The sequence below is a fragment of the Colletotrichum gloeosporioides genome (genome assembly GCF_011800055.1).
Source record: "Colletotrichum gloeosporioides strain Lc1 chromosome Unknown consensus_57, whole genome shotgun sequence".
In the NCBI taxonomy this organism is placed as follows: Eukaryota; Fungi; Ascomycota; class Sordariomycetes; order Glomerellales; family Glomerellaceae; genus Colletotrichum; species Colletotrichum gloeosporioides.
In genome coordinates, this window is record NW_025544702.1 from 70,300 (window position 1) to 92,176 (window position 21,877).

The 21,877-nt window shown below is 54.6% G+C and overlaps 7 protein-coding genes across 7 annotated transcripts; 4 read left to right on the forward strand and 3 right to left on the reverse strand.

Moving 5' to 3' along the window:
• Window positions 1-6,715: 6,715 nt before the first annotated feature.
• GCG54_00009661 (uncharacterized protein) lies at window positions 6,716-10,404 on the forward strand (the record flags this gene model as incomplete). The annotated part of the gene is made up of 5 exons (XM_045409601.1): window positions 6,716-6,908; window positions 6,973-7,068; window positions 7,134-7,774; window positions 7,829-7,952; window positions 8,003-10,404. The coding sequence occupies 5 exons, from the start codon at window positions 6,716-6,718 to the stop codon at window positions 10,402-10,404; spliced, it is 3,456 nt and encodes a 1,151-aa protein (XP_045262125.1).
• Window positions 10,405-10,991: 587 nt separating this feature from the next.
• Window positions 10,992-13,940, reverse strand: GCG54_00009662 (uncharacterized protein; the record flags this gene model as incomplete). Its single annotated transcript, XM_045409602.1, has 1 exon — window positions 10,992-13,940. One exon carries the CDS (start codon window positions 13,938-13,940, stop codon window positions 10,992-10,994), a length of 2,949 nt encoding a protein of 982 aa, XP_045262126.1.
• A 1,537-nt stretch (window positions 13,941-15,477) lies between these two features.
• On the forward strand, window positions 15,478-16,255 carry GCG54_00009663 (Translation machinery-associated protein 22; the record flags this gene model as incomplete). Its single annotated transcript, XM_045409603.1, has 4 exons — window positions 15,478-15,544; window positions 15,612-15,631; window positions 15,697-15,784; window positions 15,846-16,255. 4 exons carry the CDS (start codon window positions 15,478-15,480, stop codon window positions 16,253-16,255), a joined length of 585 nt encoding a protein of 194 aa, XP_045262127.1.
• A 192-nt stretch (window positions 16,256-16,447) lies between these two features.
• GCG54_00009664 (uncharacterized protein) lies at window positions 16,448-17,627 on the reverse strand (the record flags this gene model as incomplete). Its single annotated transcript, XM_045409604.1, has 3 exons — window positions 16,448-17,069; window positions 17,126-17,384; window positions 17,441-17,627. The coding sequence occupies 3 exons, from the start codon at window positions 17,625-17,627 to the stop codon at window positions 16,448-16,450; spliced, it is 1,068 nt and encodes a 355-aa protein (XP_045262128.1).
• A 788-nt stretch (window positions 17,628-18,415) lies between these two features.
• On the forward strand, window positions 18,416-19,397 carry GCG54_00009665 (26S proteasome regulatory subunit rpn10; the record flags this gene model as incomplete). Its single annotated transcript, XM_045409605.1, has 2 exons — window positions 18,416-18,730; window positions 18,807-19,397. Coding segments are annotated over 2 exons (906 nt in total), but the record flags the coding sequence as incomplete, so codon positions are not given.
• A 206-nt stretch (window positions 19,398-19,603) lies between these two features.
• On the reverse strand, window positions 19,604-20,590 carry GCG54_00009666 (Transport protein particle subunit trs23; the record flags this gene model as incomplete). The annotated part of the gene is made up of 5 exons (XM_045409606.1): window positions 19,604-19,955; window positions 20,010-20,135; window positions 20,188-20,273; window positions 20,484-20,533; window positions 20,587-20,590. The coding sequence occupies 5 exons, from the start codon at window positions 20,588-20,590 to the stop codon at window positions 19,604-19,606; spliced, it is 618 nt and encodes a 205-aa protein (XP_045262130.1).
• Window positions 20,591-20,708: 118 nt separating this feature from the next.
• Window positions 20,709-21,297, forward strand: GCG54_00009667 (DNA-directed RNA polymerase II subunit rpb4; the record flags this gene model as incomplete). Its single annotated transcript, XM_045409607.1, has 3 exons — window positions 20,709-20,893; window positions 20,987-21,114; window positions 21,176-21,297. 3 exons carry the CDS (start codon window positions 20,709-20,711, stop codon window positions 21,295-21,297), a joined length of 435 nt encoding a protein of 144 aa, XP_045262131.1.
• Between the last annotated feature and the right edge of the window lie 580 nt (window positions 21,298-21,877).

The following is a 21,877-nucleotide window of genomic DNA, read 5'->3' on the forward strand; positions in this document are numbered from 1 at the left end:
GATTCAATGTGCGGGCTTGACGTAGGCAGATTGCAAGCACATGTGAATTCAACCCACTCATCACCCTTTTCAGCCTCTGCACTGACCACCTTAGTGACGGCACTAGATGCATGATTAGATCTTGGTCTGGGCCTCGCACATTCTCTCTGTGCCTCTACCGTCACTCATCATTGCGCCTCATAACCCACGACGGAATGGCGTGTAAAGCTCTCAGGCTGGTGCTGGCCGGCCGAGAAGAGAGTAACAACTTTCCGCACTCAAGTATGCGTCGCTCCCAGTCTCTCTCAACATGAGGACGATGGGGGCTGCCACACCCGCCGCCTCGTCACAATGGATATTCCCGACTGCCCAACCTAGGCAAAAGCACTGACAAGGGTAGTTTTTCTCAACGCTGAGTGAAATGGCTTTTAATATAGCAGCATCAATCATAACAGACACGTAGGCAGACTTGGTCTGACATAGGCCACCTTTCCCCATCGAGATATGCTGGCGACGATAGCCGAGTGGAAAGGTAGACGACAAGTACACACGGGAGGCAGCCGACGGTTAGTCAGTCGAATTGAGTCGAGTCGTGTCGTGGGAGGAGGATAGGAGGCCGAGGAGGTAAAATACTAACAAGCAAGATGACATTGAACGAGGAACAGATGGACCGGGAAGCCTGGGAATGGGGCAGCGGTTCCGGCTTTTCCATCCCATCCAAAAGAAGAGGTTTCGTTTCGGAGGCATGAGCCGCTTGGCCAACCGTGCTGCTCCTGACGCGCATGGTACGAGCATATCGAAACAGCGGGCCGATGGACAGCTCTGAAATCGAATTCTGTCTCCGTCTCATGAGGAGGAGGATCTGAGGTTGGCGTAGTCGGCCTGACTTGATCACGTCGGGCGTCGGAGAACGACCGTCGCCGGCTCACTTGAGTACTGCTAGGCATGGGGAGATGGATGCATCTTGCACAGAGAAGGCTTGATTGAGTACTTTTGCTTTGGTTTAACATGCCCTTACTCGGTACCAAATCCAAGGATCAGGATTCTGGCCGCTGGGCCAAGGACGAATGGGACTCGCGAGGAGGATGAACTCCTCCCCACCGAACCGGACCGAAGCCAGGAATTGGTCTGAGGGTAGTTAAATTGGGGGAGGGGGGATGTCGATTCAAGGTGTGCGTATTGCTGTGAACGCAGACCCGGGTACTGTCTCTGTGTCTTGGCGGTATAAAATCCGGCAGACGGGACAGGTGCTTGAGTAGACTCAAATATCATCGACCGGGATTTGTGCGGCTAGGAGAAGTCCCGTCATGAAGTATGGCATGGGTAGTGACGGCCTGATGGGCGAGGCGCTCTTCGTGTTCTTCCTTCCATCTGCGTGTATGTGCTGTCGATTTCGTTACTTCGAATACGCTCCTTCGACCTCGCTGATGTTGGGAGCGTCTTGACTTTCTGGCCAGACGCAGCTCATGCGGCGCGGCGAACGAGCAACGGGCACGCGTACCAATCTTCCATGGTACACCCATGATGTAGATGCAGTTCATGCCGCGAACATTTGAGTATTTTCGAACTCTCCGTGTCCATAGTTGCTTGCAGCCTTCACTGCGCGACTTGGAACCCCTCACAACACGTGTAGCATTCCCCTCTCGTCTCGCCGTGGCCGACATCTGGGAGATCGCCTCAGGTGCTCATATTCTGGATGAAAGTTTTCGGCTGTCTTGATGGTGTTAGATGACCCGAGACGCACGAACGCGAGCCGGGGTTTGCAGTGCGGAGGAACCGTAATCACAACCATGCTGTAGATGGAATTCAAGGTGCTAATGCCGCCTGTCCTATCTTCCGTCCGTCTCGAAGGCCGATGACTATTTGACTTCCATCCCAGGGCTAAGAAGGTGTGATGGTCCATGGAGGGGGAGGAATAGGAAGAGCCCACACAGCATAGGCCAACCGCCGCTCCCACCTCGATCTTTGGCCACTGCCCAACCCCATTCGCCGTGTGACGGTGATGCAGGCATCGCGCGCGTCTCGCTGCTTTAAGCACCCTTCAATCAGCTGGGTAGCTGTAGCTGTGGCTCCCCCTCAACCTCGCCTGCACAGCTATCTGCAAGTTGCAACGGTGACTCGGCACATGCTTGTTTCTGCCGGGACTGGCCCCCAGCATCGAACCACGGACTCTGTGGCCCACGTGGAGCATTGGTCCGTGTGGGCGTGGGCTTATGTGGCAGTGGGTGTGAACTCGTAAGGAGGGTGTGGTTATTCCGGTGCTATCTAGGTACGGGGTCTGGTCGCGGCAGCATGCCACGCACACAGCAGGGCACAGTTGTTCGGGGGGAGATGGAATACTGCGTATGAACCTCGCCCTCTGCAGTGGCGGAGAGCTATTGCTGAGGTACGCAGTGGAAAAGTGAGCGGACGAGCAAGGCGGGGATGTCGCAATGCAGTGTCCATGGAAGGATTCCCCCGTAGTTGCGTGATGCTTCGAGAACCGTTCCAGCCCGGGTGAAAACCAAGCATGCAAGGCCCAAGTAGCGCAAGCATGCGCATTGGGGGAACAGCCAAGACAGCCGGTCCACGGATGGGCATAGCTGACTATATAAATGCCGTTCTTGTGCAGGCAACCCAGGAGATTCCTCATTTATATAACAATTGTCTAGCTGAAGCCTCATACGAAGAGGAGGGGCGGCATGCCGTGTGTTTGCTGGTATGCTGCCACTGCAAGTGACAGACGTCAGCAGTCGACCAACGAGCAGACGGACTGGCTCGAGACGAAGCACAACGAACAGACATTGAGACCAGGCGTCCATTTTACCTGACCTCGTCTGGTGTTTTCCGGTCGAGCCTTGTCTGGCCTGAGCAGCGCCTCACCTCAGCGGCCGGCGGTCAGAGGGTCGTAGACTGCGCAGGCGGCCCCACGTAGACGCCAAGCCAGCGCCCTCGCCCAGGCTCATGGACCCCATGAACTTTGTCAGACGGGGGGGATTTGAGTGCTCTGGTTTGATTCTCCACGGTACTCACTCGTCCAAATGAATCTCTCTGCTTGCTCTCCTCCCAGCGCCTCCACTTCTCGGGACGGGAAATAAAGCGGTAAAAACTCGAACCGGCCAGGAGTCCCTACCGATGAAGGACGAGGGGAGTAGCTGAGAGGGCGCGTGCTGAAGGGCTGGAAGGCAGGCTTGGTAGTTGCCAACGACGATTGAGTGCGTCTGCGGCCGCTCACCACCCTCCCTTTCAAAATCCAACGGTTGTTGCTTCCTTTCAACTGGCCCCGAACCCCCGCAGTCCACGGTGGCTTGAGATCTCGTTGATGTGGTACTGCCGTAGCCATCATTGGAACAAATAGCCGTCGGACTTCAGGCGTGGGAATTGCACGGAGGGTGCAGAGAGGTATGAGAAGAGCTACCAAGTAACATCCTAACCAGCCAAGCAAGTGGCTAATGTAACGAGGTAGGGGAGAAGCTGGGATGAGCCGGGGGTGTTGGATGCCAGATGACAGGGTCTGGGGGCGTGTGCGGATACCGCGTACAGTTAGGATACCTGCCCTGTGGACCATGCATGACCTGTGCGAGTTGGAGGGTGGTACGGTCCAAAATTGGGGGCCTGTGGTGATATGACGGGCGAGGTAGGGCCGAAGCGAGAGGGCATGGGGGTAGCTGATAAGAGGCGGAAGGCGTACAGAGCTTGCGTCTCGTCCGAGTTCCAAGAGCCTGGTGGCTCGCGTCGCCTTGAAGACAGCTCGTCGGTCGCGTCATAAGCCGACAGCGACTCATCATGGGTCGGCTCAGGCAAGTTTTGCAGTAGGCTGGAGACCGCGATCGTCGTATGTGAGAGGGGTGAAAAAGACTCTGGATACAGCGAGTGGAGGAAAACAAGAGACGAGCCGACTGAGAGGCTGGGCCAAGAAACAGACGGCGACGCAGAACGATGCAAGGCGAGGCAAGGCAAGCCTGAGGCCCGGTTGAATGATTTGTCTGCGGGTGCGAGGATCGGACGCGCAGACACGGAGTACGACGACTGTACATTGAGAACCTTGGATAAACGTCGGTCGGATGGCGGCCGAGCTCCCCACAGGACGCCGCAAATGTTTTGAGAGGATTTGAGAGATTGAATGTACTCTGCATGTAGAAAGAGAGACGGACAAATGATTGAGGGGCGGTCAATAGAATCGAGAGAGGTTGAGTGGTTCATCAGCTCCATGCCCTGGCTGCTCGAGAAGGTAACGGTGACGATGCCGGCAGGCATTTGAAGCGGCAAACTTACCAACAATTGCCTCTGTCGACAGTTACATCCGCAACGATCCCGGTATTCGAACCCATTTGCCAACCAGCACCGCACCTCAAACTTGGGACCGATCAGCCCCTCTTGCCGGGAATATCGAAATGGGGTTGCTTTCTTGCGCCAATGGCTCGCGGGAGAGATGCAGGCTCGAGGGTTTCCCGTGGCGAAATAAACAATCGTGAGCCGGTAATGTTTATGTATTTGCATTCGGAGATGAAGATGGAGGGTGGAAAGCGAAAGAAGAGAAGCAACGGCTGCAGGCAAGTCTGGCTTGAGGAGGTTAGTATACGCAACTTACTGCGTAGCCACCTGCGTGCCTGCTTTGCCTGCACCTTGGCTCAGCTAGGTTGAGGCGAAGTACCGTGGTATTCGTAGTTGCCATGGGTGGGAGTAGCTTGGTTGGACAGACCAACACACCGACCAACCGGCAGAGAGCAGACTTACAGCCAAGACACTGTACGGATCATTTGGCCTGCCCTGTGGGAACGAACCATGACGGAAGACGCAGGTCGCGAACAAGGCGCGCGATATTGCGAGACCCTCAACGGAGCTAAGGCCGTGAAGCGACGGCCGATTACTGGTAGAAAGCAGACAGGTCCGGAGGGCAGAATGACAAGACCAAGGGGAAAAAAAAGAAGAAAAAAGAGAACATGGGGCCAGCGTCCCCCAAAACAGATGAACCTGGTACCCTTTTCTTGCATGCCTATGGACCTCAGCGGGTGTATTCGTATTGCGTAAGTAGGTTCTGAAGTTACTTATACGGAAGTGAGAACGGCCAGAGCTACCTTATTACGCAGTAAGGTACCCGTACTGGGTGACTGAAGGAAGGAACAGAGGCATGGAGGTAAGGTAGGCAAGGTAGGTAGGCACCTACGTATTGTGTCCGTCCGGACCTTCCCTCCCTCCTCCCTCGCAGCCCGTCTGGTCTGCGTTCCCTCTGTACCTGCCCAGATCCTGGCCGGACCTGTCGCCGCTCCAGGAACCTCATCCATCCATGCCCTTCCTCACCTTACCTGCCTTACCTTCCGATCCGCCTCAGCAGCCCAGGCTCAGGCTCAGGCTCAGACTCAGGCTCAAGCTGTTTAGTAGGGGACCTTGTCTTTCCACCATCCCGTCCCCTCAACCTTCATCCCGGTCTCAATCCACGTCCCAATCCTAATCCCGGTCCCAGTCCCCGTCCGTCCCCCTTCCACACATTCCACCCACTGCATGCCATGCCATGCAATGCCTTGCCATGTTACTTGCTATATGCTGCCTACGACTTTACCAACAGAGCCATCGCCATTGTCCACTAGCAAGTACGAAGCTCGCTGTCGTCTATCTAATCATCGCCGTTAGCCACGCGCCCCACTTCCCCAAATCAACCCTGCCCATTATTAATAAAAGACCTATCACCCCAATGAGGGAGGAGCCCAGCAGAGTGTTCATCGGGTGCGGTGCGGTCCTGCTATTCAATGCAACCACGGCGAACCACCACATCGCTGGAGCGAATTTCGGGTCTTATTTAATTTTACAAAATTTCTTCTTCCTCTCTTCCTGTCATGACTTGACTGTGCTGCATCCAATCTTCGTCTTGGTGATAGAAAGCGTCCCGATAACAGAGAGCACTGTGGAGGACAAAGCTTGAATTGGAAACAAGACCGGAGACCGCATATCATTCATACCTTGCCTTGCCTTACCTTACCCTACCTCACTCGCCAACACCGACGCACTTTCTCAATTGACGATTGAACACCGGGAACTAGGGGACCTGGAAACCGGGTCTGGTCCGATTCGGTTCCGACCCCCTTGCCCTACCCAGCAAGCGCCGGTATTATTGCTGGGTGGTTTCGTTTTCGACCCCTCCAGCATCCATACCTACACACTTCACCTCACTTCCCTTTACCCTGAGCAAAACCCCCCGGCGAGAGGGAGGCAAATTTTTGGACTGAACAGATTCAAAAGGCAAATCGTTCATCTGCCCGAGAAAGGGATCTGCGCTTACGGGGAACAAGCAAGCGAGAATTTCGAGCCGCGGGCGTGGTGGGCTTTATGGACAAGCCATGAACCCGACCATCTGCTCTTCTGGCCACTTTGACCTCGTACAAAGTCAACAACAACAGCACCACCACCACCACCACCACCAACAACCACAGCCACAGCAGCAAAGACACCGCGACCTTCGACCAGCTTGCAGCCGCAAGCCTCCCCGATTTAGGAAGCAAATCCTGTTCGCAGTGTCTGCACACCCAGCAACGGCTGAGGCGAGACCATGAAATCTGTGTCCAAAGCTGCCAGTTGATGCAATTACGCAAAGCGCGGCGACGTGTAATCCGGCCAATCTTTCCGACGCCAGCGAGACTGAGAATTTCTTGCACTGCCGTAATTTCTAACTGCCAGTCAGCCCTGTCCTGCCTCGACATCGAGCACTTACAAAGTGTCTTCGTCGTCGGCTGGAGGAGGACGCCTTCGAGGCCCGGGAGGAATGGCGGCCGATCCTCACAATCTCCCCGACCCGGCCGTCGATACTGCCATCCGGCAGCTTCTTGATCAGCAAGCAGAGATTCAAGCAAGACTTGCCGCCTTGTTGCCCGCCAAGTATGGCCCCAATATCAAGCTGGAGCTTGACATGCTCCGCCACAAGCTACGCGTGTTGCAGGCATACTCCGATCATCACCGTAAGTTCCATTCCCCAAGCCTTTCTGGACCTGAACGGACTGGGTATTAACCAAATTTCATTAGAAATTTCGAGCAGTATACCAGTCGTCTCCGAGTTGGAAGAGGCAAGATCTTTGCAGTATCGATGCGAATGCATCGAGACTGCTTGCTTGGAGCATGGTAGGTGTCTGCTCGAGCGCATCCCTTCAATACCCTTCTCTGTCAAATGCCTAATTTTCTCGCAGGCCACGATCTCTCAGAACCAAGTACGATGGAGGCGCTCAGACGGTCGCTATACGACGAGGCACCCGCAGGCTACGCGGCCTGGTTCGATCGCAATCTAGCAAGTTATGACCCAGTCGTTCGCGGTTGGAGGATGAGGGATAGTTTGTCACCATCGTCGCGAGCTCCGTCTTACAAATGCTGGGATGAGCGCTGCATACACTACATATACGGCTTCTATAACAAAGAGGATCGAGATGCCCACGCGCGAGAACACAACATTCATGTCCATAGGGACTCAGGCATGTCTGTTGGTAACACCCCGCCCATTCCTTTTCCCGAATACTCGACGACGAGATCTTGGGGACCCGAGGCTAGCAAACAACTACTCCCTTTACAACTCCCAAATCCCTCAAGCGGTGCACAACCAGCATCCCTAACGACTGCGGGTCAGCCGAGAGACCGTCGCGATACCTTGCTGTCCTACTCGCTTGTCAGCGATCCCTCAGGGCCTGGAAGAGGTTCTGTTGATTCCGAAGTCGACCCTTTACTTCCACCTTTGAAGCGCAGCAGGGTGGGACAATCTCGGTTGCAGTCCATTGGTGAGCTCAGGCTACTCCAGGATTCCGGCCCTTGTTTGCGCTGCGTGGTGACGAAACAGCCAGTAAGAACATGAGGCCCTGGAGACGCCGGGTGGAAGGTTACTGACGGTTGACAGTGCGATTCAAGTGAGCCATGCTACTATTGTGCCGATCAACCAATGAGTCCGAGCGGCGAGTTTTGGCGAGTTATTGGCTGTCATCGTGGGCCATTGGAGGCCTTTTCCGATATAATGCTTTCAGGTCAGTTTTTTGCATGCCAAAATTCTGCAGCTGAACTTAACACCCCGCAGCCCCTGTGTCACCCAGGCAAACTCAAACTCCGATAACGTCTCCGCTTGCGCAGAGGAGGAGCATGAACGAACACCTCGAAAATAGCTATCGAATACCTCCTGACATACTCCACGCCGTGAAAGCAAACCTGGACTTCGACGACGGCTTTTGGTGGACAGAAGAGCTTGCCAGTCTACCACTGACAAATCCTACCCTTTCCAACTACTCGCGAGAAGCAATTGAGCGTCCACCACCGATCTTGAGCGTTCTGACGGCAAGCTGGAATGGAGGTGGAACATCGTACAACTTTCTCCACCTCCTTAAAACCAGCGGCTTGATTGCAGCGACAAGAGAAATGGAAGAGGCAGCATTCCCGGTTCTGTACCGAGCAAAACTACTGTTGCGGGAAGTAATTTTCTGGGATCTCCAGCAACCTGAACCATCCATCCGGATAGAAGGCGGGCCGCCTCATCGAGCTTTGTTTGCGGACGAGATCGACCACGACGCACACTATCGCTTGCTCTATAACTGTATGGCACAGTTCCTCCAAGCTTTCGAAGGGGTAACGATGAGGAAAGGCCCTCAAGACGCAAAGACGTGGCTGGCAACTTTCATATCCCTATGTATATTCAGCGTTGTACGAACGATCTTCATTGACATGACGTCCTTTCTGCCTAGGCGTCATGCAGTGCAAACGCCAACTACGTGGAGAGGAAGTACCGGCGCACAAGCAATGCACAGTGTCTACAAGCTTCTAGTTACCGTCTTTGTCGGCTCGGGGCCGATGCTTTTGGACGAGCAAGCTTACAACATGGATGAGCGCGACAGAATGGTGGTGGAGGCTCTGTTGATGATTGTCCGCAAAGATCTGTGGGCGCAGCACGGATTTTCGTCTTCCGCGGATTTCTTGATCCGCCTTGGGGACGGCGATACGGAAGGCACGGCCGTCTTTAATGGATTTCTCAGGCAAAGGACTCCTGCTAGAGCCAGTTCGCTTGTACTGCCGCCAATGGTCAAGCCTGGAGACGAACCAAGGCGACCAATGCACGATCCCCGAGCGCTAGGCGACCCCTGGATCCCGAACCCGGCCCCACTCCCGGAAAGAGATTTATTTGCCGGAGGAGGGCTGGATTACATGACATCTCCACAGGCAATGGACCCTTTGGGCCGTCGACATACAGTTGGGGAGAGCCCAACATTTCCTCGTGGACCCATGAGGCCCTTGGAGTCACCAATCGCAGGCGGAAGAGGACGTCCAACATATCAACGACCGCCATTGCGTCGAGTCTATTGCATCAAATGTAACGAATACCCGGAGGGATTTCGCGGTGAGCATGAGCTACGAAGACACACCGATGCGAAGCATGCTGCCCTGGTAAAGCGCTGGGTGTGTACCGAGCCAGACAGTTACAGCTCGGCTTTGCCTCAGCCGGTGGTTCCTTTATCGAAATGTAAGGCTTGCGTCACGCAAAAGCGTTACGGGGCTTATTATAACGCGGCAGCGCATCTTCGCAGAGCTCATTTCAATCCGCACAGAGGTGGAAAGGCCAGCGGTGACTGGCCGCCTATGACCATTTTGAAGGACTGGATGCGAGAAGTGCGGCAATCCGTCGACATCCAAGACAACGACGAGTCCAGTGGAGGTGAAGAGGGGGACTACAAACCGCCGCCGGAATACTTTACACAAGCGCCGCCCCCGCCCCCGCCCCCGCCGATCCGCTCCCCGAACTTTGGCCCTGCTATGATAGCAGCAGCTCCGCCGTCGATTCCGATGCTGATCGCTCCGGCAGAGCCCATGGTACCCTCGCAGTTGAGCAGTCCTTCAACAAAGACTCTCGACAATCGAACGCGATGTCCTCATCCTGATTGTGGAAGAGTGTTCAAGGATCTAGCAGCACATATGCTTACTCATCAGGAGGAGCGGCCGGAGAAATGTCCGATAGAGACTTGCGAATATCATATCAAGGGCTTCGCCCGAAAGTATGACAAAAATCGGCATGCCCTAACACACTATAAGGGCACCATGATATGCCCGTTTTGTCCTGGAGTGGGTACTGCGTACGAGAAAGCGTTCAACCGAGCCGACGTGTTCAAACGACACTTGACATCCGTCCATAACGTGGAACAGACACCACCCAACAGTCGGAAACTAATCATCAGTGGATCCGGCAATGTTCGCGGCGATGGCGCTCAATGTTCCATCTGCCAAGGCTTCTTCGGCACAGCCCAGGAGTTTTATGAGCATTTGGATGATTGCGTTCTCAACGTTATTGTACCCTCGTCGGCCAAGACACCCCGAGACTCGTCGCTGCTTCCCTCAACATCGTCTGGCATGGAGGACAGAGAGAGGATGGGCGATAGCGATACCATAAACGTAAAACCACTGTCGCCTCCTGGCGAGAAGATGGATATCAACCCATAGCGCCGGTTAGGATTTGGGTAGACCAGTTGATTTTATTCGTGTGTCGTGTAAAGGCTGGGATCGTCATTTACCAAATACCCCTAGTTTTTGCAGTACTTTTGGACTTAGCGTAACATCTAATGATACGATACCAAGGGGCCAAAACGGCCTGAAGAATTGAATAACCATTTTTACCGTTCTCAAGAGGTCTGTCGATGAGTGAGTGATTCGCAGCACACACAAAAGCCTTCCGAGCCACTGGTATTCGGTTATAGTCATCTTGTTTAAGATTGCACATAAATCACACAAAAAGCGCGTGCAAGTTGATGTCATTGAATACCATTCATTTGCATGCGCTGGCTTTCCGCCGACCCCATCTTTGCTGAGTAAGCAGCTGATTCCCGACACATGATTTCATGCATTACACCCATATCATCCGTATGTACGTATATCACCAGACTAACGTTAATCCGTCTCTTCGTGTCCCGTTGATTCCACTTCGTTCCTCCCCGGCCCCCTTTGCACATAAGAAATGAGGAAAAGAATGAGTAAAGAACAAACATATTCTTTGCGTAGATTCGACGGCGGTGACCCCGAGCCCCAAACCATCATGCTGCAATGCCGACAGAGATGAGCCCAGTGCCGGATTTGGGCTTCCTCGCGTACCCGCTCAACATCCTCCACCCGGCACCGCAGCTTCTGCCCTCTTCGACAATGGCTGCGACGCCCTCAACACTCTTGCCGGCCTCTCTCATGGCTGCGCCCTCCGTCACCATGTCGGCAAGCCGCAGCTCGCCGCTGACCTTTTCCATCTCGCACCGCAGCAGCCAGCGCTCCCAGCTCCAGCCGCCAACAATGCCCGTCACGTTAGCAATTCCGTCGGTGCTGCCTGTTACCATGGCTTCCATCGTCACCGTTCGTACCTCCTGGCCCGTCGGGCTATCCCGGGCGGGCAGCGAAGGAAGGGGCTTCCCCTGCTGCTGTGAAGGGCGACGAGCGCCCACGGGGAGGCACATCCACGCCCGGCGGACCTCGTCGAAGCCTACGCGTGAGAGCCGACCGAGAAACATTCTGGTGGGGTTGGGATCGTAGCCCAACGTTTTGAGGTCGAAGCCAAACTCGACGCTCTTAGCCAAGCCTAGAGGGCCGGCGTTCATAATGTCCGAGTCGAGGACAGAAAACTCGAGATAGCCACCTGGCTTGAGGACACGCAGGCACTCCTTCAGGCACGTCTCCCATTCGTCTTCACCATTCTCGCCAACGAACTTGAGTATGCTGTGCAACTCACGCGCCGAGATGAGGTCGAATTGGTCGTCTTTGAAGGGAAGGCGAGTAAGCCTCTCGACGGCCACTTGGCGGTGGTTGGGGGGGCCTCGGACGTTGGAGTTGGACAGCTGGCGGATCGTCTTGGTTGTGACAGTGTAAATTTTGGTGTTAGGGTATTGCAGCGCGCAGTGCCATGCCCAGTCGCAAGTAGACTGTCCCCCAAGATCGAGAACTCGAGCTCTGTCGCGGGCAACACCATCACGACCAGGCGCCATGCGCGAAACGCGAGCGAGACGCTTAGCAACAGGAGCTGAGATCAGCTTCCCACCGTTCAACATTCTGATGGCGGCAACATGCCATGCAGAGATGGACATCTGGGACATGGCTTCGTTTTCCTTTTCACGCTTGATCTTTTCAGGGTCATCAATGAGAATGTCATCGCCACGGGCGACGTTGGCACTGAGACGTTTCTTGGCTGACTGGGGGACGACACTGAGTTGGTACTTGCCCAGAAGTTGATTGCGGTGAAACTCCCGGAGGCAGACACGCTGAGCCTGCAGTGCTTCAAAGCGTGGAAGTTGGTGAACGAAGACGTCTTGTCTGCTGGAGCGGATGACGTAGTCCTGGAAAGCACGGTAGTACGCGGACTCCTGCCTCAGAAGCTTGGATGGCAGACGGCAGGGGATGTTGGTCTTGGCCACAAACTCGGAAAAGCGAACAGTTTTCTTCATAGGAAGAGCGATAGTTTCTGGTTCTGGCAGGTTCTCGGCGTCTTCGTCCACAACCTCAGGTATGGTATCAAGGTTTTTGTTGCTGTCTTCCCCATCGGTTTCGGCCTCGACTGGCTTTAGGTACGCGCGCTGAGCCATAAGCCACATCTCAGTCCGGTCGAGATTGGAGAGAGCAACTTCTTGCTGCTTGCGGGCGTATTCCGGGTCATAGACGGTGACAATCTCAGTTGGCGCGTCATCAAGCTCCGCCGAAGCTGCCTCGGCCAATGTGTTCGACGTAGTTGAGAAGATGGTTGGGACGATTGGCCTAGCGGTGGGCATGTCGTCTTCGTTAGGGACCTCGTTCCTGACCTCAACAACTTGCTCAACGATTAGATTGGGTGAGGGTAAAGAGTTGCGGTAGAACTGCTCAACAGACTCATCACTCTCATTGGCGATGAGCCTGGGCTGTGCAATCGGCAGAGGGGGGATGGAGGCGTCCATGTTCCATGGGCAGCGGTAGAACTGCTCTGCCGTGGTGGATGTGGGAGGCATCATCTCCTCGGGCGATCTGGAAGGCATGTGCCAAGTAGTTCTGGTTCGTGGAGAAAGACCGGAAAAGAAGCCCCCTGGAGAGGGAATATCGAGCTTGGTGAGATCGGCAAGAGACCGGCGATGGGTGCTGGGTGAGAGCGCAGTCACGCGTTGTGGCCGCGGGCGAAGATTCGTAACGATTCTCAGAGGCTGTTGGCGCATTTCGGATACTGGTTCTTGTGGGAGCTCAATCACTTGTTCGGTGTGCTCACCCTCGTGCTCATGCAAGCTATCGTTATCCCCAGAAAGGGCATGTAGTGTCGCCAGGGCTCCAGGTTGAAGTCGAACGCCAGGCCAATCTTCCTCATTCTTGTCTCCACCTTCACTGCCGATGACAGGAGTCGGAGGCGCCGACATGTGTGCTAGCTGTTCAGAGCTCAGACTTCCATCAAGTGACGGCGGTGCAGAGATGGTGGGAACCTCTTGCGACTGCTGAGCCTGCATGAAAGACACCACGGCAGGAGACATCTCGACTCGGGTCGGCGGCGTGGGCGGCACTGGGGATGCGAGAGCTTTCTTGAGGCCCGCAGACCAATCTTCGGTGGATGCATTTCGACCGGCAGGAATGACGAGAGGAGGTAAAGCCCTGCGAACTCCGCCTCCGGACTGCTTTGGGACCTCGTTGCGGATCGAATTGCGTCTCCTGATTGACGACTTACGCGAGGGCGTCCTTCGAAGCGCGGGTTGCACATCTTCATCACTGACATCATATAGATCGTCGAACTCTGTGGCGTCCGTCATGACGCTTGCTCGGTTGTTCCAGAGGTTCGAGTTTGTAGATGGAGAGCTTCCCTCGTCGTTTGAGGTGGTTGACGGCGAGGACGGCAAGATGGGTGCAGAAAGAAAGTGGAAGCCCCGTGGAGTGGGAAAGTGATCACTCAGCGGCGACAGCCAGGCTTCAATATTGAGCTTTGAGGCCGGCTCTCGGAGTCCCCTGTTGTCGGTGGCATACTGACGAACCTCAGTCTCCTCGATCTCCTCCTCCATTATAGTATTAAGCGACCTCCCTGCCCTTCGAGCCTGCAAAGGTGAAGGAGGTCTGTATGTTGATGGTTGTAACTGATCGCTTTCAGCCATCTTCCCTTATGCAGTCAGATATCCTGATATAGACTTGCGGGTCGATGTACTGTAACGGTATAAATATAGGCAAAATGCGACGTGCGGTAATACCAGACAATCGGTTGACGACCTGCGCCGCTTTGGAAATGAAAAGAGAGAAAAACGGAAATAACGACAGGCCGCTTCAGTCAATGAAGCTCTCAAAAGTTTGTAACAACAATGGCGCGGTGGTGAAAGTAATGGGAGAAGGGGAGGAAAGGATAGGAGGCCCGGCGGTTGGCCGTCGACGAGTGATATAGTCTCGTGAGAGACCTTATTCTTCACTGCTGGAGGCGGCTAATTGAGATGGTGTCCGCACGAGTGGGCTGCAAAGCACGCTGCCTTGGCTTCCACGCACACGCGCATGATGGGGCAGTGGCATGGCCAGATGCAACCACGACGGAGGGACAGCGCAACATTTTCGAAACAATGCGTTTACTGCGTAGCATCACATGCAGCACGCCTGCTAGAAGAGGCTGCAGTGACCCGAAATGGACGTGTTGCCGGCGCCTGAGAGGGCGAGAAGGCGGTGATGGGAAGACGAGAGAGCCCATCTCCATCCGAAAGGGCTACTGCATCGAGCCACGAGCAATGTTTCGATCCAATCAGTGAGCTCGAAGACGTGTCTAATTTTGGATCACAGAGGCCGACCATGCACTGCATGGTATGGGCGAGCAGCGACTGGCTGGCGCGCGCGAATTCAAGAGGCGGGTGGTGGGAGCGATCCGAGATGCACGACTGTCGAGTCACCGGCCAATGATGATACTGGATATCAACCCGGCGCTTAGATGCGACGGGGGTTGGAGGCAGGCCACTCGGCCAACCGCGAGCCTTAAACCGAAGGGCCTCTAAGAGGGCCTTGCGGAGAACAAACTATTGACTGGCGCATGGATTTCGTTGAGACTGGTTATGCAAGAATTTGATGAACTTTCGGTCCTGACTTCTGCATTCGATCTTCGCGTTGGCAGCAGCACACACGTCTTTTTGATGTTAATTGTGCGTGATACATCCGCCATAGCTTGCTCAGCTACGACGTTGGCCTGGTGGTATGAGGAATCGAAAGACGGTGGCCTGGGGTCGGGCGGCAACGACTGAGAAGCTGGCCAGGAGCCGCGGCTCGAAGCAATCGAGGGGTGTAGACATTACCTAGGCAAGGGTAGATTGACTTTGGCGGTTGCGATGGTTACCCCACTCGGCGTGGTTTGTGGCTGGAGATCAAGCCACGTCACTTAGGTAATCAACAGAAGGTGGTCTGCCGTGGCAGTTCATGCATGCCCCGCCATCGATCAACCCCGCAGTCGGCCGTCCTTGGAAGAGACTTGGGAGGCACGCGTCTACTTCCTTCCTCGACCCCGTGCTTCACTTCGCGAGCACTTTCTTTCTCTACACCTCCGTTTCCTGCTTTGCTTCGGCCCTTTCTTGCGTTATGGCCGACAATGACAAGTCAGAGATCTCAGGCGAGCCTCAAGGTCGCCACATAGTCTACTGCGGCGGTAAGTAACAGGCGCATTGTAATGTCACTCGAGGCGCGAATTCTGACCTGCTTTACCCCACGTCTAGTCTGCACTCTTCCCCCAGAGGTACGCTTCAGAACCATGGCAACCCTTAGGGCGTCCGACATACTCATCCAAATTGACCAACATAGTACTGCGAATATGGAGGCACCGTGAAGAAGTGCCAGGAGTGGCTCCAAAAGCACCAACCCGAGCTGTACCAGAGAATCTGGTCTGCAGGTACAGATCCCACACTACCAGTCTAGCGACATAATACGATACTTACGACGAATTATTACAGAGGCCCTCGAGGCAGCAACAGCATCCCTGTCAGTAGACGCCCAGAAGCGAGCTGCTAAAGATGCTCAGAAGAAAACTGCCAAGGCCGAGGCCGCCGAGGCGAAGCAAGCCGATAAGCTCGCCAAGAGCACGGTCACGATCAAGAGAATTGAACGCAACAAGAGAAAGTTCGTCACGTCCGTGTCTGGCTTGGAACATTTTGGACTAGAGAACAAAAAGGTCGCCAAGGAGTTTGGGAAGAAGTTTGCTACCGGCTCTTCCGTAACCAAAACTCCGAGCGGTGGTGAGGAGATTGTCGTGCAGGGCGACGTCAGCGACGAGATTGAGGAGTTTTTGCTGGAGAAGTACAAGGAGATACCCGAGGATAACATTGAACTGGTGGAGGATAAGAAGAAGAAGTCGAGCTCGTAATGGGTCGTACCATCGGAGGGCGTACCATGTCAATTGATTATACCTGTGTCATTTCTCACAGTCGTAATACCCACGCAACCCCCCTCAAGCTCAACGCCCCTTGTCCCTGCCAGGTACGCCATGAAGACATCTTCAACGCCAGAGTAAAGTAAAAAAGGCCCCCGACGAGCCCATCATCTAGTGGGTCGACATCTATGCTCTCTTCCGCAACACCCTGGTTGACCCTGATGTGGACGCTGGTGCCGACTTTGGGGCTGCTGGCTTTCTGGTCGTCGCGGCTCCAACACCCTTCCTAATTGCACCCATAACCGTCCGTTTCGTAGTGGTGGGCACCGCAGCCGCCGTCTTTTTGACAACAGTTCCCGTGCTACCCTCGCTGGAGTCGCTCACTCGCTTGCCTGTCCGCGTCGCCGGTCGAGAAGGTGCTTTGGCCGCTGTTGTCGTGTTGGCCCGCTTGGTTCGTGTAGTCGCAGGAGCTGACGCGTTTATAGGGGCCGACGCGTTTGAGCTGTTCGTAGAGGATGCCAACGCGCGCTGTGCGGCTGGACGGCTGCTCTTTTTTGCCTTTTCTACCATGTTAGATAGTGCTGAACGAGCACTATTGTGCTGCTTGACTGGAGATGACGGCGGTCGGCCAACATGAGATTTCGATGGAGACGATAGAGGTCGGTCACGGATCAAGGATCGAGTATTGGACGATGTTGGCGACAGAATTTGAGACGAGCTCAAAGCAGTCGTGGAAGGGCCTGCCCGGTGCTTCTTCTTAGGGTTTACGATCTGCTCATTCTCCTTATCTCCGCCTGTTATGGCATCGCTGTTTTCATGGTTTAGCATGCATCAATCAGCATAGCCGGAGAATGGACAACCAACCTCAATCGCTTTGTGGATCGCGGTGGGGGTGCGAGCTTCTGGGGACTTGACCGTGGAGGGAAGTCCTTCTCAGGCACTGGAGGTGGGCGCGATAATGCTTCAAGACGCTTTTGCTGTTCGGCGGCTCTAGCTACCAAGTCGGCCATGGTCATCTTCAGCATAGATCGGGGTACGCGATTGACACGCATCTGAATGCGTGATCGCAGAGTCTGGGCTTGCTGGTTGTATTGTGCGCGTAGTCTTCTGGCGCGATCCGTGACTGTTTATACCGTTAAACGCGCGCTCGATGACCTTTCATTGAAGTCCTGAACATACTTTCAAGTTGCAAGTTGTCAATAATCGCCTGCTTCTGTTCCAGCGTAATTCCGAGCCTCTGCCTCTTGCTTGGGCTACTGCTCAACATTGGGGGGGTGCCCGTTTTGGTAGGTATCGTCTGTTTTTGCATTGTGGTAGACTGATCAATATCGTCTGAGAATCTCTTCTTTGATCGTGCGGGAGGCATGTTGCTAGTATTTGCGGGAGAAGGGTTTGCGCGATAGTAGTTGGCGATGAGTTAACAGCCTGGTCGCGACGAAAGCGTGGAGGATGCTGAGCTAAAGCTGACGGGGGCGGAAGCCGTGTTGTGAGTGGCTAGCGCTCGAAGAAGTAAACAAACTCAACAGACAGCGTCTTACATAAGCGGGCCCGGACGGAACTCCCTTAGTGGTGCCAGCCTTTTTTAGTGATTGTCACCCTGTGTAGATCCCCCCTATGATGCTTGCTGACAACGACGAACAACTTTGACAAGTAGTGAGGTGATGTATGGAGGGCTCATTTGTCAGTAGCATAAACGAAGGCTTACACTAGGTATTTGGGATTTTAGTTTGCGAGTGTTGGCGAAACTTTGAGGGGTGATCAGCGGTATGGATGGGAAAGCCCCTGTAGAAGAGAGCTTTCGCACATGGCACAGAACTGTTTCTTGACAGCACTGACGACCAATCTGGATGCTTGGTGTGTAGGTCGGTAGTGTTGCTTTGTTTCGAGGCAGGTACTTGTAAGAACGACAAGCCAGCCGCACCTTCCAGGTACCCAGTACATGGACGCAACCAGTATCGCCAGGCTGAACTGCCTTACGCAGGAGCTCTCCCACCCGCCCACCTACACCAAGCTCACCCTCAGCCATCCGAAGCTACACCATCCACCAACACATCCACCACGACACCTTTTCACAAGTTTTCCCACCGACCCGAATCTGTCGGTCGCCACGACTTGATCCTTTGAATACCTCCGTACACCATCTTCATTTGATAGCCGGCTCTTCGCACCACCGTCAAGATGGTCCTGGAAGCGGTGATGGTCGTCGTCGACAACAGCGAAAGCAGTCGCAACGGGGACTACCAGCCCACAAGATTCGATTCCCAAGCCGACGCCGTCAATGTCATTTTCCAGACAATCACCAACGGCAACCCCGAGTCCTCTGTCGGCCTCATGAGCATGGGGGGCAAGGGACCCGAGGTGTTGGTCACTCTCACGACAGATCAGGGCAAGATTCTCGACGGCTTGCACCGCACCAAGACCAAGATCAAGGGCTCATCACACCTCGCAACGGGCATCCAAGTTGCTGGTGTAAGTGCATCTGAATGAATCACCTTCACAATGCTCTGATTCGGCTTCCCCCCGCTAACCTCCGTGCCTCTCGCAGCTCGCCCTCAAGCACCGTCAGAACAAGTCCCAAAGGCAACGGATAATCGTCTTCGTTTGCTCGCCTATCGAGGAGGAGGAGAAGAAGTTGGTGCAGCTGGCGAAGAAGATGAAGAAGGGCAATATCTCGGTCGATTTCGTGCTCTTCGGTGACCTCGACGATGACGACACCCAGAAGAAGCTGCAAGCATTCAACGAAAGTGTCAAGGGTGGCGAAGGTTCCCACCTTGTCGTCATCCCCCCAAGCAGCAAGTTGCTCAGCGACCAGCTCATCTCTAGCCCTATCCTGCTGGGTGACGCCGCAGGTGGTAGTGGTAGCGGTGGTATGGAGAGCGGCGGAGGCGGCAACTTTGGAGAGTTCGACTTCGATCCGGCTATGGATCCGGAACTTGCCCTCGCCCTGCGTATGAGTATGGAGGACGAGAAGGCAAGACAGGAGAAGAAGGCGCGCGAGGAGGCCGATGCGGCGGGCAAGGGATCGCTGGATGATATCAAGGAGGAAGGCGAGAATGCCCCCCTGCTCAACAAGGACGGAGGCGAGTCGAGCAAGAAGAACGACAAGAAAGACGATGACAGGATGGATACCTCGTAATCGGAATCGATGCCACCCTGATCGATGGTTTGTTTGCGTCATCACCATGAGTGTGTAAAATAGAATATTGGCTTGGTCCTAGAGGCACATGCTGCTCAATAGAAGGTCCTGGTACTCCGCAAACGCCATTACATGAAAATTCCCTTCCCGGTTCAAGTTGAAAACCCCATAACCCTCGTCACACAAGCCGCCTGTCTAGTAACAATCTATCGATTGTTGATCTCTCTAATGTATGATAGGAGCTTTCGCTCAAACATCTCGCAACGAATAGGCATCTCCAGCTGGTAGAAGGGATTCTTCATGACGTAGTCGCTGTAGAGATCGTATATCCTTCGCAATATCACATCAATGTTGGTTTGCGTTGTGTCGGTGAAGAGCAGGAACTTGGTGCCCGTCATGGTAGTGAAACACTGCAACCTGAAGTTCTCCGTCTCCATGACCTCGAGCCCTGACGGCGGCTCCGGGCGGCTAGGAATGCCTCCCGCTGCTGCTGTAGCAGCTGCGGCTGCTGCCTGCTGGTTCTTCAGGGGGTGAAGCCTGGCGGTGATGGCATGGATGCTGTAGCCATGTCAGCTTCGTTGGGGTAGATGGATGTTGCCTGGCCCTGCTCACCCGTGGAAGGTGCCTGCAAGCACAAGATAGTCATTTGTGCTTAGCTGGTTGAGGCCGCCATCGTGGAAGGTGCGGTTGTAAATCAAACCGCCTGCTTTGTTGATGACGATGAGCGCGAATACGGTCCTGTGTCTAGGTCAGTCAACCACTCCAGGACACGACGCGGGCCGGCACGTACATGACTATCGGTCCGATCAGCTCACGGCTGGCGACTCTTCGAATGGAATGAGGTTTCTGTTCTGGCCTCTTCTCATCGATGTTGATCTATCTCACTTTTCGCCAATCCCGATCTCAACTAGACACCTCAGTTGGCCTCTGCTAAGGTGGCTCCTGCCACACAGCGGCCACCCACTACAGCCACACCCACAAATTGGCATTCACCCCTACGGCCGCGGCTGCGCTAGCCCCGAAGGCCCGTGGACCTGCCAAACTGAAAGCAAGCAACACACATGGAGCACTACTCCGACTACCTACCAGTGGAGTCTTCTCAACTCTTATCGAGCCTTCAGCCTCACGCAACCACACTACACAGTATAGTCAATGCCTCCGCGCCGACGTTTCTGATTCTGCGACATACTCATTTGGACCGTTTATCCCGTCACCGCCACCCGCAGCATTGCCCACTATACGCGTCTCTTCCCGCCTGTGGTCGCGATCGACGATTAAGCCACCCACCACCATCCTCACGAGACGCCCAACATGTCCCATCACGCACCCACGTCGCGCCCGAAGCCCCCGCCGCCCGGCAGTGAGGAAGCGTCGAGCGTTCTGAATCTCGGCGAATTCCAACACGTGGACACTCTCACGCTGTCAGAAGCTTCCCTCGTCATCAATGCGCTGGTTGCCAAGCGGAAGATGGATCGCAAGAACATCAACGAGACCGAGTGAGCAATGCGCCTGCCGTTCCGCACGGCTTTTCAGTCCATCAAGCACTGAATTGGGCCTCGAGAGAATGTAGTCACTAATACGCTTGCCAGAATGCTGACCCAGACCTTGAATTACCTCGATGCCTTTTCCCGTTTCCGTCAAAAGGAGAACGTGGAAGCCGTTGAGCGACTGCTGAGTGCCCACAAGCAGCTGGCCAAATTTGAGCGGGCGCAAATAGGTACGCAAAATGTCCCGTCATCGTGCGCCATGAACAGCCTCCCGACTTACCATTCTTCCAGGCTCTCTGTGCTGCGAAACCGCCGAGGAGGCCAAGACCCTTATCCCGTCCCTCCAGGACAAGATCAGCGATGACGACCTGCAAATACTCCTCGACGAGATTAGCAAGCTGCAGAGCAGATGACGCACTAGTAGCGACCGCACTACCAATCCCGGATTCCTGTGGCCTTGAAGCAATGTACGGCCCGGCCAGTAGGCACGCGACTCGGGACTAGACACTTTATCTGCTTCGCCCTGGGAGAGACGCCCAAAGACACGGACGAGAGAGAGGAAAGGGAGATGATCAAATGGCGGGGAAAGAATAAATGAAAATGGGACAGGACCGGGAATCTTTCTGCATAAGAAAACCACGCTGCATTTATTTTGGCGTAAACTGGAGGGGACCAGATTGTTTTAGTACGTATGTGTCGAATACCTAAATACCCTACGATTTGACCTATAACGAGCACGCGCGCGCATTCGCCTTGCTGGATGCCACGAGCCATGTTTACTCTCACGCAGTACGCGCAGGTGACGATGGACAGGTACGCTTTTTACGACTAGAGACGATCGATTATTAGTAGGCCTATTTAGGGACCCTGCAAGGCTGGTCTCCTGGCCAGCTTAGTTCCTAAACTGATTCCTCAAACTTTATCTGCGAATTGATTCTGACAAATACCGACCGACCAGGCGAATCAAGTAAGAAAAGCAATTCCTGGGTATCG